This window comes from Podarcis cretensis, assembly GCF_951804945.1.
Source record: "Podarcis cretensis genome assembly, chromosome: 8".
NCBI lineage: Eukaryota > Metazoa > Chordata > Lepidosauria > Squamata > Lacertidae > Podarcis > Podarcis cretensis.
The window spans coordinates 61,250,549-61,267,173 of NC_137177.1; the positions used below are offsets into that span (position 1 = coordinate 61,250,549).

Here is a 16,625-nt window from a genome sequence, read left to right on the forward strand (position 1 = left end):
TTTTCCCCTCACAGCTTTGTTTGGATTTCCCAGATTTACTCTGGAAAGAGAGAGCGAGAGCAGAAGAGAGTCTTAATTTTGCTTAAGAGTACTCTTTGAGAAACTTTATGTGGAAGTCTTTCACTTTCTCCAGCAAGATCTTTAGCTTCTCTACCGGAGGGAGAATGGTCATCCTGGGGAAACAGGAGGAAAAAAAGTATTATAAAATGACTTTTAGAAGCATGGAGACCATGTCATCAAAAAGAAAGAAAATTTAATTCAGCTGCTAATACTGCAGCATGCTTTGTCAACCCTGTACCTAAAGTGGTAAGTGCCTTCTCTTTGGCCAAATCCACTTCCAGGAACAACACAGATCCCTGTTTCCTCCAGAAGTTTCATACAGTAGAACATGTCGGGAGCCATTTTATGAACCTGCAGAAATAAAAACGATCTAATAATTAGAAACTAGAGAGTGAATAGCAAGTCCCATTTTCATGGAATCATAGAGCTACAAGAAACCTCAGCAGCCACCTAGTCTATCTATGCAGTTACGTTCCTTTCATTATAAAAAAGGATGCTTCCAAATACTTTTATCTGTTCATCTATCTGGCAAAGCTAAAGTTGGTCACACCAGGGACTGTCAACTTGTCCCTGTGTTTCTTTAACAGCTGTTTGACAGACATGAATCAGACGGGTGGTGTGTTCACCACAATGTTTCCATAAACATTATTATTGATTGTCAAAGGACCAATATCAAAGGGTAGGAATATAATCATACTAGTGTGCTACAGATGGCCCAAGATGAGATCCTGCAAATCCAGGACACGCCACCCCTGTTGAGTAATGGAGCTTCAGGAAAATTCAATTTAGCTCCTGTAAAAAAAGTACTGATGTCTCCCCAAACCAGTACAGCAGCTCCAGAAAAGCATCAAAGCTCCCCTGGCCTGGAGAATGGCTCCTCCAAAACTGGAATGGCAACAATTGTACAGCAGCAGCAAAAGTAATAGCAGCAGTTGGGGAGAAGTCTCACCTTTGCTGCCTCAATGGCCTTGGAAGGGATGAAGATTCGTGGGAAAGCATACATAGCCCCCTGAAGAGGGTTGCAGTGGATCCCTGGTACTTGATTGAACATGTCTTCTGTCAGTTTGGCTTTTTTGGCGAGGTTGTTCAAGACAGACTCTTTTTCCTGATTTGAGGGGAAACACACAGCAACGTCACACCAAAGGCAAAGGAACTATGTATCACAGAAATGGCTTGCGTTGCCTTGCAGTTCCTCTCTTCCTTAGGGTGGTGCTTCTCAAAACTTCTGAGCAGAGCCCTCCACTTTCTAAACTTCCTAGGCCTTCTGTCATCCCCCTCCCACCCCACCCTGCCAAGCAACCAAACCACCTTAGTTTAACAGATGTGTGCAAAGGGAGCTTTGGTGAAGTGTTGTGTATCCCAGCACTGAATATAAGAATCTGCGTGTGGATTCAGGAGATGCAGGTATCACTTTAGCTTCCCTCTGATACTTGTCATTCTGATTCTCTTGTTATTACTGCACAAGGTAGATGTAGACACACACACACACACCTTGATGAACTGTGCATACGATTCCTCCCCAGGTACAGGAGGATTCACGACAATATCCATGGCTGCTTGACCTGAGACCGGCGGACAAAGACGGACTGACAAAAGCTTCACAAGTTGCCCTTTAATATCTGGGTGCAAGTTAATCACCTCCATGTAGCCGCCTCTGTAGCCACACCTGAGAAAAATGGGATAGCCAGCAGGGTGGGGGTAGCGAATAGAAAAATAGGAAAGGAGAAAAAACAACACATTCTGAAACTCTCAGGATGATGATAGCACTGCATGTATTACATGCCACCTGTTGCTTCTCAACACCTTGAACATTATTTGATTGAAAGGCAGGGTAGAAAAATCTTAAAATAAAATCAGTCCACTAGTATAAAACCTCAAGGAAGCGTTGAATTTTAGAACACAAGAGGGACAAATCTCAAGTCAAAGGGTGTGTGTGTGTGTGTGTGTGTGTCCCAATGCATTGCCCTGTTGGACTCCAACTCCCAGCAGCCCCAGCTGATGGGCTAGGGATGCTGGGAGCTGCAACCCAGCAACATCTGGAGAGTACAGCAGATGTCAATTGGTATGTGGAGGTCATTAGCATCTTTACTGGGCAGTCATGAAGCAGCTGGAGTGGCGTCTGTACAGCCAAAGATGTTATGAATTCTCTCTATCTTTTTTACTGTAGCTCAGTAAAATGGACAAGCCTTTTAAAAATAAAAACACAATTTACTTTTTTGAAAAGTAAAGAGGGGAAAGAGTAAACAGAATAAAGTGGGATGGTGGGGGTGAAGTCCCTTACAAGTAATAATAATAAATAATAATAAAATTTTATTTATATCCCGCCCTCCCCAGCTGAAGCCGGGCTCAGAGCGGCTAACAACATTAAAATGATACAACATTCTAAAATCATTTCATTATAAAACCAATTCAAATCAGATTAATGGCAACCATTGGGCTAGAGTTCTGTGAAGATTACCAAAGGAGGAGGTCAGGCTGAGCCTTGGCCAAAGGCCTGGTGGAAGAGCTGTGTCTTGCAGGCCCTGCAGAAAGTTGTCCTGCAGTCCTGCAGGGCCCTAGTCTCTTGTGACAGAGCGTTCCAACAGATCGGAGCCACAGCCAAAAAAGCCCTGGCTCTGGTTGAGGCCAGCCTAACCTCTCTGTGGCCCTGGACCTCCAAGATGTTTTTGTTTGAAGACCGTAAGGTCCTCTGTGGGACATACCAGGAGAGGCAGTCCCGTAGGTACGAGGGTCCTAGGCCTATGTAGGTGCATAGCTGCAGACCGCCATACATTTAACACACACGGCTGCCCCAAAGAATCCTGGGAACTGTAGTCTGAAAGGGTGCTAGGAAGCACATACCACCTGCTTGTGATTCCTAGCAACTGGCATTCAGGGGCTTCAACAGTGGAGGATGAACATAGTCACCACAGCCAGTTGGTGGCCATCACTACTTCTTGTGGGGAGAAACATCTAAGATGCTGCGTGAAGGAGTACTTTCTTCTGTCTGCCCTGAATCTTTGAACATTCGGCTTCATTGAATACCCCCAAATTATAGTGTCATGAGAAGAGGGTGAAGTTGATTTGGCAAGACACCATCCTGCACTGACCTCAATAGCCCAGCAGGGAGCATAGCGGGTAGAAACTCCTCTCTGGGAGTCAGCATGGTTGGGTGGACTAGAGAAAAGAAGCTCCAGCTTATTGAGATACGAGAACCAGGACACAGTCAAGAAAAAAAGGAGGCACTACGAAAACTTACTCGCCCATGTATCCTTTAGAGGTAGAATGAAAAGAAGCAAGCTCCACATTGTTACAGTAATCTGGTCCCATCTCATAAAGGATCTTTTTGAAGGAGTGAAACTGACAGCTCTCCGAGTAGACATTATCTTGATAAACCTGTAGCCAGCAGAAAAAGGCACATGTATTCTTTGTTTATGAACAAAGTAAAAGATGCGGCCTGCAATTTAATGCTTTTATTACCTCATCAGCTAGAAGGAACAACTTCTCTTCCCAGGCAAAGTGGATCACATCTTCAATGCATTTTCTGTTTTGAACCTGACCTAAATTAGGAGGTGGGGGAGAAAACAGAGAGCTCTGATTCATAAAAAAATCTGTAAGCAATAAATCTGTAATCTTTCAATCCCAGAACAAAAATAAAGTGTGTGTGTGTTCTGTTTTAAAGCCCTTTGCAAAAATGCTCATTGAAGCAGCTCCATGCTTCTCTAAGTACCGTAAGTGATGGGGGAGGAGAGACTCCTTGCTTCTCCCCCCCTCCCCTCCATTAAAAGAGAAGCACACAGCTGCTTCAAAGGGACTTTTGCAAAGGTTCCTCACGAGCAGCGAGGATTTAATTCTGCTGCCTTGGCATGCAGCCAAGGCAGGATGAAAAGCTGTCCTCCTGCCCATTGCCTAACATCACCACTGATGTCACTTGATGGGCAGGTGGGTGAAAAGTCATTAGAGAAGGAAAAATGCAGCATGAAGACAAAGAGGAGTTCTGCAAACCTGTGGGATTTCCAGGGTTGATGATGCAGAGAACCTTTGGATTGCAGTATGTTTTGGCTTCATTCAAGGAACGGCGTAGTTCATTGACGTCTAGGGCCCAACAGTTCTCTTCGTCAAGGTAATAGTTGATCTGAATGGCATCCAATTCCGATATAGCAGCTGAATACAAGGGATACTGGGGGATTGGGATCATCACTCCAGTTCGGGATCTTCCACCCCCTGAGACAAGGATCTTTAGAATAGTCTGGAGGGGGAGGGAAAGGTTATTTAACAAGTTTGTGTTCCATTTCTTCCCTAAACAAATAAAAGAAAGTGTCAACATTACAACAATATTTTGCAGGCTTTTATAAAAAGTGCTTAAATTTATTCTTGAGGGTGTTTGAAAAACCAAGAGTGTTTGGGGAAGGGCAGTATAATAAGCCCTGTGGTTCATCTAGTTAGGGGTTGTCTACACTGATTTTCAGCAGCCCTCCAGGATTTAAGATGGGTTTGTCCCAGCCCCACCTGGTAAATGAACCAGGGATCTTCTGCTTACAAAGCACATGCTCCCCCAACTAAGTTACAGGTGGAACTTTGGTCTGATCCAACCAGGTTCTTTTTATATTTGGAACACAGAGCAGAGATGGGGGAACCTCAGCCCCAGGGGCCAATACTATCTGCCCCTCGGAACACTCCCCAAGCCACACCCCCTTACTGACCCTCCTTTGCCCTCTCCTGGGGGTGTTTTTGCTTGGCTTTGAACTCTCTTGCTGGCTTGGATGGGCACAGGCCATGCCAAACCCTCCAAAATAATGATCCACCACTGAGCTCCCGCTGAATTTGATTAATTGCTGGCTTTTAGGGATAATGAATCTAAAGAAGCGATTCCTGCTTCTCCAAGAAGAAAAGGAGCAAGTGCGGCCAAGTACAGAGATGTGTGCCGTTTCTGGCAAAGCTTTACATAAGCAGCCAGTAGTCCACCTCGATCCGCTGCCAACCCAGAGGCCAAGAACACTGGGTGAATCAATAAAACTGTGGACCCAACAGTGCTGCAATACCAAACTGTGCCAGGCGATGGCATTTTCATTAAGGTTTTTTTTTGCAAGGCAGCCAAAATGCCTGAATGTATAAGCAGGATGGGGGAGTGGGGTGTAGGATTTCAAAGTTACATATTGACAGACTCCCCATTTGCAGCAAACCTATGCCACCCTATAGATACTGAAGCTGAGGTGGGTTTCCTGCTGAAGGTCAACAAATATTGCACTGGCACTATTTCACCCACTTGGGTTGCCAATGTTAGTGGGAGGGAAGGGGGCGAGGTCTGGGGGAGGAGATCTTGCAGCATGTTTAACCATGGGTCCCTATACAACTCACACCATCTGCAGAGAGTTTAGGCAATGGTCAGGAATGATAGGGGACCCAAGGTTGAAGAGCATTAGTTTACAGAATAAAGGAATTTCCCCCTCAATGTGCTGAACAAAATCAGTTCCCCCCCCCCCCCAACGGTTCTCGTTTTGGTTGTTAGATCAATCCAGGCCACTGATACACAAACAGGGCCTTGATCTTGTTTTTCAGGGAGAGAAACCTTGCAAGCAGGGCCTCCACATGAACAGGTCCTGACATAGAAGCTTTCATTCCTTTGAAATGCCTGGGGCCAGAGAGACAAAGAACTGAAGCAATTATATGGGGGGGGGGGAATGATCATAAACAGAGAGAAGAACGCCCGTCCACTTCTGCACCGTATGAAGGCCACAGCTAGAAATTTCAAAACTAGGAATATTTCTTTGCCCATCTCATTCCTTGTATGGCTGCTTCTATATTCCTTCCCCCCTTCATCTCCTCTTTTCTCTCTGGACAACTGCAAAACAAATATTCAAACCCTGCAGAAGCTCAGAAGTAGCTGTCAGAGTAACGTGTGCTGTCCAAGTATAGCTCAGCAGAGCGTGAGACTCTTAATCTCAGCACCATGGGTTCGAGACCCACATTGAGCAAAAGAGGGGGTTGGACCAGATGGCCTTCGTGGTCCCTTCCAACTCTACTATTATAGGAATCTAGGGATTTATGTACAGTACATTCACTCAGGCTATGCCGCTCATGCCAAACAATAGGTTTGCATTTTATATGGTCAGAGTACACCCAGCTTGGGGTCTCAATGTCTAGAGCTAGTGGGGTGTAGACGTTAGAAAACTGGACTAGGACAGAGAAACTTTTTAAGCCTGAGGGATGCAGTTCCTTCTGGGCAACCTTCCAGGGCCACATATCAGTGCTGAGCAGGGACCGAGGCAAAAAATAATAATGGGTGGAGCAATGAATGTAAATTTTTCCTTTGTAGGCTAACATCTACACATACTCACACACCCCTCTCTGTCCTCCGTCCAGGGAAGTAGGAGGCGTCATCAGAGTTTAAGAGTGCATTCCAACCAGGCAAAAAATGCTTGAGGAGGGCATGATGGGAGAGAGCATGAGGCCTGAGGGCAAAACAGAGAAGCCTGGAAGAGCCCACTCAGCCTCTGGGCCTGAGGTTCTCCACTTCTGGGCTAGGGCCCTGGCCACCAGCATTCAAATATGAAACTCACTGGGTGACCTCAGGCCAGTCTCAGCCTATTATTTATCATGTTATGACGATAAAACATATATACTACCTCAAGTTCATTGGAGGAAAGAAGGGATATAAATATAAAAAATATAAATATAAATATAATGATTTTACTGCAGTTTTATCCCACCTTTGCTGCAAGGAGCTGAAGGGAAGGTTCTCCCCCTGCCACTTAATCCCCACAACAACCCTGTGAGGTAGGTTAGGCTGAGACAGTGACTGGCCCAAGGTCACCAAGGGAGCTTGATAGCTGAGTGGGGACTTGAACCCTGGGCTCGCAGGTCCTAGTCTGACACTAACCACTGAACCACACTTTCATAAGAACAATAATATTATTAAAAAACAAAACATACAGCAATACCGTCGCTAGCTCCCGTGGTCAGGTATATGTTCTCTGGATCTGCAGGAACGCCTCCATCCCGTCGCTCAATGTAGGCTGCAACATCTTCACGGATACAGTTCACCCCTTGGCTGGCACTGTAGGAACCTGTAAGGGAAATGGGGTCATCATTAGAGATTTGCACACAGACAAGCAGAAACATTTGCAATCCCAGAACAGGTTTGTCACTGAGATGTCCAGGACAAAACTCAGCCGCCCTTGAAAATCCACTCTGAATTTTGCAATGCAGCTCCCCAGCCAGGTAGTGTGTACTAAAACAAACAAACAAAACACACTCATAAAAATATTAGTGAAAACAGACCAAAGTTATATTAGGAAAAACTACTTGCAAAAAGAAGGGGAGGTATTAGGCAAAACTGCATACAAAAATAGATAAGAGGAAAGATTTGCACAAAAATGCTGACAAATTTTCCTGATGACTTTTAAAAAAAAACCTAACAGATAATGGTAATGTGGAGAACCAAACTTAAGTATAAAAAATGAGAAATTAAAAACCATGAGAAAACTCAAAATTGACAAATTTGCCTATCCCTACTACCAGCCCATTTCTTTTCCTTTGAAATGTTTAGAGTCAGAGGCAATTCTAATCACACTTGTGCAAGTGGCTCTTCCGCTTACCCGTTTTCAAATGCATGGGCAGGTTTTCCTAGTAGGAAGAGCTGTAACAACGGCTCTTCCGTATTAACTCTCTGCATCACCTTTACTACCAAGTCAATTATGAGCACATGCCTGAGAGATGCAGATCAACTCATCCAGTAGCCTACTTATAGCTAAGAAGGCCCTGCAGTCTCCATAGCAGAATGCATTCAATAAGCTGCGTACTTGTCTCTTCCTTCTCTATCAACCATGAGTCCTAATACCTTCAATTAATCTCGAAGGAGGCTGCAAGTCCTTCCTTTCTTTTGTGAGCACAGCCAGCCTAGGATGAAAGACCTGCTTTTTAGTACCAAGCACAACACTTACCACACACAATACAGTGGTACCTTGGGTTAAGTATTTAATTTGTTCCGGAGGTCCGTTCTTAACCTGAAACCGTTCTTAACCTGAAGCACCACTTTAGCTAATGGGGCCTCCTGCTGCCGCCGTGCTGCCGGAGCACAATTTCTGTTCTCATCCTGAAGCAAAGTTCTTAACCTGAGGTAATATTTCTGGGTTAGCTGAGTCTGTAACCTGAAGCGTATGTAACCTGAGGTACCACTGTACTTGTGGTACTAGGATGGCTTTGTATAGGAACTAACTAACTGAGACTCTGCATTCAAGTAGTGTGCCTGTGATAATAGCAGAGCTAAGGCTGCTACCTACCAGTGTCTAGCATCACAGGGACTAGAAACTTCCCTTGTGAAGAAAACTTTTGCTTTTTCCCCCTGGGTCAGATGAGACTCCTCATTACACAGCAAAGAGAGATGGGAACTAGCTGGCTTCCCTCTCACACAGTCGCACTTCCTTATAGATCTAGTTAAACTAGTTTCAAAATTGAATCAATATTAGGCAAATCTTTATGGTCTAGGAAGTTGTGCACGAGTGGGAGTGGAAGGACAGAGAACACAAAGGGAGGCATTTGCTACGTGGCTACTTAAAATCAGCCCAGCAAGGGATTTTATCTGCCAGCTGGCCAAGGTTATTGAAGTTCAGATTTACTGTTGAGCAACAGGGAGTATTTAATGTGCAGCTTTTAAATTTTCTTGCTGTATCTCATTGAGAAATTACTGTTCAGCCATCCTCCAGACGCAGGTAGCAGTCTTAGAAGTTGGCTCTTATCTCTCATGGGGGATAAGACAAAACAAACAAACCCACACAGAACTTATGAACCTTCACCACTTGTCCAATGCCAAGGTTTCTGAGCACATCCTGGTCTTCAAGACACAACATGTCTGCTTATCAGTGTGCTTTCAAAAAATGTTACATGCTGCTCTGGTCCTTCAGGAGTAAGTAGACTAGCACACAAAGTACTTACATCAGGAAAAAGCAGCAGCTGCAATGTCGTTTCTGCTTCACTGAAAACAAAAATCGCTGTGGGATGGGGGCTGTGCTGATCTGGAAATGGTCCTTTTGGTTTTGGTATTTTTGAAAAACAAATTGCAATGTTCAGAATAGGCAGGATTGAAGCCATTAGAAGCGAGCCTGTTGTAAGCTGCTAACATTCCTTTATAATGCTTTTTAAAGATATTTTTGCAGTGAGATACACTGAAGGCCATCAAAGCGCTGGGAAATGCAAAATAAATAAAAATGTCACATGCCAAACTAACTAGGAGCAGAGCTGCTAGTCAGAATTCAAGGTTGCCTACCACACACACACACACACACACACACAGAGAGAGAGAGAGAGAGAGAGAGAGAGAGAGAGAGAGAGAGAGGCGAGAAAGTCACTTCCCTATGGTGTGATCTCATTTGACTGTAGTATGCATGTGAATCCCAGAACCAAATTGGTGGAGCCAAATTTGAGTCTTTCCCACCCTACCTTTGTACTCTGTTTGGACAATGATCAGATGGAAATAATTAATGCAACTGACCTTCCCCATGAATCCTGTATTTGAGAGAATATGGCCGCTATGTGAAATCACACAAGAAAGTGGCGTGTGTGTGTGTGTGTGTGTGTGTGTGTGTGTGTGAGAGAGAGAGAGAGAGAGAGAGAGAGAGAGAGAGAGAGAGTTGTCCCCTATCTGAAAACCCAGAATTCCTCTGCCAACTGGTGTAGACAATACTGAGCTAGATGGACCAATGTGTCCGATTCAGTATAAGGGAACTTCACATGTTCCCATCTGAAAAATAAAAGACCTAGGTTGAAATTCTGAAGATAACAGAGTCTGAAAGGGTATGTTCACATATCCCAATCCAGGCAAAACTCAAATTTGGGCTGGTGCTGATTTCACAGTATGCAAAAGGAGTTAATGGTGCAAACAGACCTTGGGCAATTAGCCACATTTACACTGGGAATACCCAAGCGTGAATGTATCCTTTATTCAATGACAACTCTGCTTTGTGCTTGTTGCTTTTCACAGGTCGTGAATGGATTCCGGATTGGCTGGCTCCTACAGCCCAGTCTGTTAATGCACAAAAAGCCTTCAAGTGATTTCATGAAAAGGAAAGCAGTCAACAGAAAGGAACGAGGCCAAGCACAACCTCGAAGAACAAGCAAGGCAAACATACAGGCTGCCCCAACAATTTTGGACTTCAACTCCCACCAGCCCCAAGCAATGGTCATGCTGGCTGGGGCCAATGGGAATTGTAGTCCACAGCATTTAAAGGGCACTAGGTTGGGGATGGCTGAGCCTCAGAACAATATAAAAATGTTCAAAGGAAACAGGGAGCAGCACTGAATGTTATCTAATGCAAGTGACTGTACTTCCCTCGCCCTTGATTTTGATTGGTCCTGTCAAATGTCAAATAGGCACTTATCACAAAAAAAATTAGGGAACAGCTCTTTTATTTTAATTATGCCTTTAGTCATGCCATGATAACGCTCTTTTCCTGTCTCGAAAGGAAGTAATAAAGGCTGTCAGATTCTGTAGTTCTCAGTCATACCCTACAACCAAAGCACTACCTAGATAACAGCTGCATAAACACAATTTCTCTTAACTTTTCTTGGGGGGGGGGGAATTATGGCACTGGGTTAAATTAGGCTGCAATTTTATGTACACCTGTTTGGGAATAAGTCACGTGGAAACCAGTGGGACTTACTTCCCAATAAACCAGGCTGGGATCGAGAACTTAAATGCATGTAAGAGTGAGCCCCTTAGAGTGAGACATCTTTGAACCCAGCAGGACTCACTATTGAGATGTGCATAAGACAGTATTGTTGGCCTCGTATTTATTTGGGCTCCCTATTCCTAAGGAGGACAGGCTTGAGCAAACTCTATACAATGGGAATTCTGTTTTGCCTGATTTTCCTGTTTGCAGGAAAGTTAATTAATCTGAACATGGCTTGAGCCTAAAAGGCTTTTTGGTCTGCAAGAAAACAAAGAATAGGAAAGAGGAGTTGGCTACATGATGCAACTATGTACAGCGTCCCACAAAGCTTTCAGAAGTAATTCCGCCACTTTCCTGAGTGGCTTAACAATTCATCTCTCCGCCCCAGGGAACTCTGGGAATGGGAACTCTGTGAAGGGGGAATAGGGGTCCCCTAACAATTCTCAGCACCCTTAACCAACCACAGTTCCCAGCAACCTTTTGGGGGGAACTCACAGCTGTTTAAAGTAGTACAATACTGATGTAAATGCATAGTGTGAATGAGGCCCAGGAAAGAAAATACACAAAGTTGTCAACGCTACCAAAACTGGTGTGCAGATTGTGGAAGGTTGGGTAAGAAAAGGCATGCACATTGATAAAATGTGCATGGAAAAAATGATCTGGATCTTCTCCTTTCTTTAAAAGCCCAAAGAAATATGGCTATATACTAACACTCCATAATTAAAACCATTGCTGTAGAAGATCTAGAATTTAAATTAAATTAGTAATATGAGAGGAGTACCTAAGCTGTTCCCTCCGCAACCCTGCAAGATCCGTCTCGCTCTCTTCTTAGAGTCCTCTGGGAAGCTTGGGCTGTCCAACAGGTTTGGGTACGTACAAAGTGCAACTACCTACATGGTTGAGAAAAAACAAAGCACACAAAAACTGGTTTTCAAACATGAAAAAACCTCACTGCTACTGAACATTCCTGGTTCTATTTTAAAACATAATTTTTCAACCTTCCTCCATTACCTCAAGTACCTGGTAAGTTTCAAATGAGGACCGCTGCTTAGTTTTTAAGTCAGAAAGGTCATTAAAAAAAACCCAAAAAGTCCTTTAGGATTTGCCAGTAAAGTCTGGCAGCTCCAGAGTGATCAATGGCAGCTGATCAATAGGCACCAGGGCCTTAATGCTAACACAAGCAGCTTTTCAGAGATCAGGGTGTGTAGTTTTTTTTGGAGGGGGGTAGCTGCTTGCCCTTGTCTTAGGGCAGAGATCAGCAATGTGGCATCCACAAGGACACACACATACAACTGCAGAGGCTTTCCCTGGTGCCAACAGAGTTCCTCCTCCAACTGGGCTTGAAGTGCTTCTATTGTAGCATAGGCTGTGGTTTGTGCTCGGTGGAGAGATATTTGTGTGTGGTTCCAACAGCAACTTCTCCAGTTTGCAAAAGAACCCGTGGGGTGTAGTGGTTAAGACCAGGGTTCAAATCCACACTTGGCCATGAAGCTCACTGGGGGACCTTGGGCCATTCACTATCTTTCAGCCCAGCCTACTTTACAGGGCTGTTGTGAGGGTAAAATGGGAAGAGGAAAACTTTGAGCTCCTTGGAGGAAAGGTAGGATATACCTAATAATAATAATAATAATAATAATAATAATAATAATAATAATGTGCCCATGAGTCCAAACAGGTTGGCAAGCTCTGGATTAATGCTTGAAAATGGCACACCCTCTAGCCTAGCCTTCCTTTTTGACAGCAGCTCGAACTGCAGCAAGTGTGAATTGATTACATCTGAATCCCACTTTGCTTCCATAGAAGTCAAGGCCTCCTAGTCTGCTACCCAGGTACCTCCTTAGCTTCTGCAAAAACAAGGCTGCCCTCGTAAAACTGAGCAGGGAGAAGGATGAGGACAAAACTAGAATGAGTTCGCTCTAATTGTCATTGGTGAGTCTACTGGCTGTTGGGTGCCCTGCCTCCTGCCCTACCACTTGCAATGGGCACCAGCAACCACTGGGAGAGCCTGCAATGGCTTGAGAACCATCGTACCTGACGAAGGAAGGTGATGGGCTGTTGGCCCATGGCGTGTGCGTCCCCAATGTTGGCCTTGATGACCTCCGTGAAAGGCTTTTTGATCCCCTAAGAGGAGAAAGCACATAAGAAGTACATCAAAGCTTTATTCAGATACAGCAGATTGGAAGGGCACACTGTATTGCTTTTTACATGCATTACCATTTGCAAAGGACGACGGCAACAAAATGACACTGGCGAAGAACAAAAGGCTCTCCAGAGAATCAAGGAGCTGGAAGTTTTGCCTACCGCTATCAGGGGTGAAAGAAGGAATTGTACCTGGTCCCCCACAAAAAGGCAGAAGCCCAGAGAGAAGAGTGTTTGGGTCAAGCCAGCACGGTGGGAAAACACTGGCTTTAAACCCTGCACATTTGCAGCAAAACAAAAACCCTTGTAACACCTTTCTCAAAATCTGTTAGATTTGTGTCTCCTTACACAGATAATCTCAGAGTAGGGCAGAGTAGGGTTGAAGCAACCCTAAGACCCCCCCCCCCACTTCCATTTTCAAGTGTGTTGGAGTGTCACATTTGAACTGGAAAGATGTTGATTCAAATCTCTGCTCATTCCAGGAGCAAGCTGGGTGGGCAAATCACTGAATGTATTCAGATGTCACATTTCCAGTTCTCTAGTCTAGATCATGGCTTGGAGGATCAGTAAAATGTCCTATGCTAACACATTCTCTTTACCCCTTGCAGGTCTGGTTTAATGAATAATAATATTGGCTTGACCAAACCACAAGAGTCCTGCAGGATCAGACCAAAGGTCCATCTTACTCAGCCTTGTGTTTCCAACCATAACCAACTGACCGTTTCTGAAAAGCCCAAAATCAAGAACATAATGGCAATAACTCTCTCTGGTTTTTCTCTCCTCGTAGTTGGTATGAAGAGGTATGGAGGAAAGAGCATCTCAGCTGGTGGGGCAGAACTATAGCAGTAGCCTGCTGGCACTGGCATCACAGCAGAAAGGGCATGGGTGAAACTAGAATGAAGATGGGGTTGCATGGACATTCTGGCTGGAGTGCAGGATTGGCTCTGCCAGTGTGCCCATGCAGCCGCAACAATGCTGCCACCTCATCACCCTCCGAGGAAGCAGAAGGAATGCTGGTGCGTGGAGGCTATTGCTGCAGCTCTGCCTCACTGCATGACTAACACCATAGTTTGCAGTTACATTGGAAACAGCAAACTATGGTTTGATCAAACCCTCCTTTCCAGGATTGCAAATCAGGATCAAACTGTGGCATTCAATCATGAATAAATAAGGAAGCTTGCTCAAATGACAGTTTTCCAATTAAAACAACAAGTGATCAAACCAGGAAGGAACACATGAACCACAGGGCTTGCTTCCCATCCTCCAAACCACAGTTTGTAGAATTGGAAACATGGAACCTAAGAACAGCCACTGTCTCCAACCCTAGCCTGTCTCACAGATGCTGCCTGTTCAAATCAGCAGAGGTTCACCATGGTATCTTGAAAAGATCTTTCCCAAACCTGCCATGGGAAAATGAGCCGCCCAATCTCTGGGCTAAACATGAAATCTTGCTAATCACCTAAATTGACTTTTTGGGAAACTGTCCTGACCCTATGCTTTGACAGAGGGTTATTTTTAATTATCTCCTTTTAGACTGAGCCTAAAACACAGGAACATAGGAAGCTGTCATATACTGAAGGAGACCATTGGTCCACCTAGCACAATTTTGTCAAAACTGAGTGGCGGTGGCTCTCCAGGCTTTAAGATAGGGGTCTCTCAGACCTACCGAGAGATGCAAGGGGTTGAATCTGGATCCTTCTGACTGCAAAACAGATGCAGACGAGAGCCATGGCCCTTTCCTGCTGCAGTAACTCTATACTGACTGACTAAGTATAAGGTAACTCTATACTGGCAATATAAGGAAAAGAATGTACTTTGGGCGTATTTTGAACAAGCAATGACGGAGACCAAAACTAGAAAAATAAGAGACAGCAAGTGGAAGATTTGGATGTCTTGCAAAAATTATAAAGAGAAAAGGGGGGCGGGGAATAATCTTTTACAAGCATATTGCTGAGCACTGATTAACTAGACCTATCTGTTGCATGTTTATGCTGCCATTTCTTTTGTTTCTACAATCTCTTAGTTTCACACTGTGCTTGGTACAAGGACTTCTGATATTAAAAGTATTGACATACATTTGAAAGGTACGCCATGGCCCTTAATCCTTACAAGTTACAGCTCCAGTGTTGCTGCTTTTTCCTTTTCTTTTTTGCCGAGAACAAACCTTTCCAAGAGAACATTTGATGAGCGCTGGCTTGCCATCAAGCTCTCTTTATATTAAAATGAAGAACCCTGCTGAAAACATTTTGCTAAGCATATATATTTACAATATTCAGTCAGCATGTGCAAAGATGTACAAAGGCCAAGCTTGTTCTCGGTCTCCCATCAAGAGTGACAAAGCTTGGAATTAAGGGAATGTTTTTGTTTTCCCAAAGAAAAACATCAGGCAACCCCTGGATATAGTTACTAAAGCAATGGCTGTCATGGATACAAGGTTAGAGGGGTTTGAAACATGGGGTTCAGGAAAGGGAGGATATGTTGTATTAGATGAAATAATTCAGATCCTCATCCTGGTCCCATTACAAACACTGACAAAAGTAGAAAGGCTGTCCAGAAACTGACTGTGAATTGAAAAAACAAAACAGAACCACCAGCCCAGGCAGGGATCTAATTTCATTTACACAGGGCATCTCAGAGAAAAGGTCTTCCTTGACATGAAAAATACCAGGGGACTATTTGCTGAAACACAGCAGGGCTGCAAACCTTCCTACTGGCAGGGCCCCTGGCAAAAATCCAAGGTACGCAAGGCAGAAATCCAGTTGAAACTTCCCTCTCTGCCATACCAGAAGAGACTTAGCTTGTGCAATTCCTAGTTTTCATGTAGAATGCTTACATTTCTACTAACACTTCAAAACTGGCAACCTTGGAAGAGAGTCAGTTGGCCATTTACCTGCAGGCTCTCTTTCCCATCGCCTCTAAGAAGTGGCAATCAGCCCCTCCACTTATTTAGAATTATAGAGAAAAAGGCATCTAGGTCAGAAGGCAGGATAGAGAGGAATTGCGCCCCCCCCCCCAAAAAAAAAGCACTCAGAGGAACACAGGACAATATGTTCATCTAGCTCAGTGCTGTCTACTCTGACTGGCAGCAGCTCTCCAGGATTTCCGTCAGAGGCCTCTCTCAGCTCTCACCTGGACATGCTGACTATTGAATATGGGACATTTTACACACAACGCAAGTGAGAACATAAGAGGAGCCTGATGGATCAAGGCAACAGCCCATCTTGTCCAGCATCCTGTTCTCTTAGTGGCCAACCAAATGCTTTTGGGAAGCCCAAAGCCAGGATCTGAGTGCAGCAGTACTCTCCCCACTTGAGATTTCTAGCAACTGCCATTCAGAAGCACACTGCTTCTGACAGTGCAGGTAACACATAGCAATCTGAGTCTCTGAATACTAAGCACCTTTGATATAAGTAAAGGTAAAGGGACCCCTGACCATTAGGTCCAGTCGTGGCCGACTCTGGGGTTGCGGCGCTCCTCTTGCTTTACTGGCCGAGGGAGCCGGCGTACAGCTTCCGGGTCATGTGGCCAGCATGACTAAGCCACTTCTGGCGAACCAGAGCAGCGCACGGAAACGCTGTTTACCTTCCTGCCGGAGTGGTACCTATTTATCTATTTGCACTTTGAAGTGCTTTCGAACTGCTAAGGTTGGCAGGAGCAGGGACCAAGCAACGGGAGCTCACCCCGTCGCGGGAATTCGAACCTGCGTCCCTTTGATATATATATCACAAAACTATATTAGGAAGCATGAAACTTGTGTCCAAACAACTATACAAAGCATTG

At 44.6% G+C, this 16,625-nt stretch overlaps 1 protein-coding gene across 1 annotated transcript in view; it reads right to left on the minus strand.

Moving 5' to 3' along the window:
* GPT2 (glutamic--pyruvic transaminase 2) overlaps positions 1-16,625 on the minus strand; it is a 25,012-nt gene continuing 8,387 nt past the window's right edge. The window contains exons 2-11 of the mRNA XM_079988845.1: positions 12,738-12,827; positions 11,488-11,596; positions 6,973-7,106; positions 4,045-4,288; positions 3,520-3,599; positions 3,299-3,435; positions 1,552-1,726; positions 1,010-1,165; positions 299-411; positions 1-173 (exon numbers count right to left, since the gene is read on the minus strand). Of these exons, the coding sequence (XP_079844971.1) occupies positions 83-173; positions 299-411; positions 1,010-1,165; positions 1,552-1,726; positions 3,299-3,435; positions 3,520-3,599; positions 4,045-4,288; positions 6,973-7,106; positions 11,488-11,596; positions 12,738-12,827 (1,329 nt within the window). The 3' untranslated portion in view covers positions 1-82. The remainder of the gene's footprint in view (positions 174-298; positions 412-1,009; positions 1,166-1,551; positions 1,727-3,298; positions 3,436-3,519; positions 3,600-4,044; positions 4,289-6,972; positions 7,107-11,487; positions 11,597-12,737; positions 12,828-16,625) is intronic.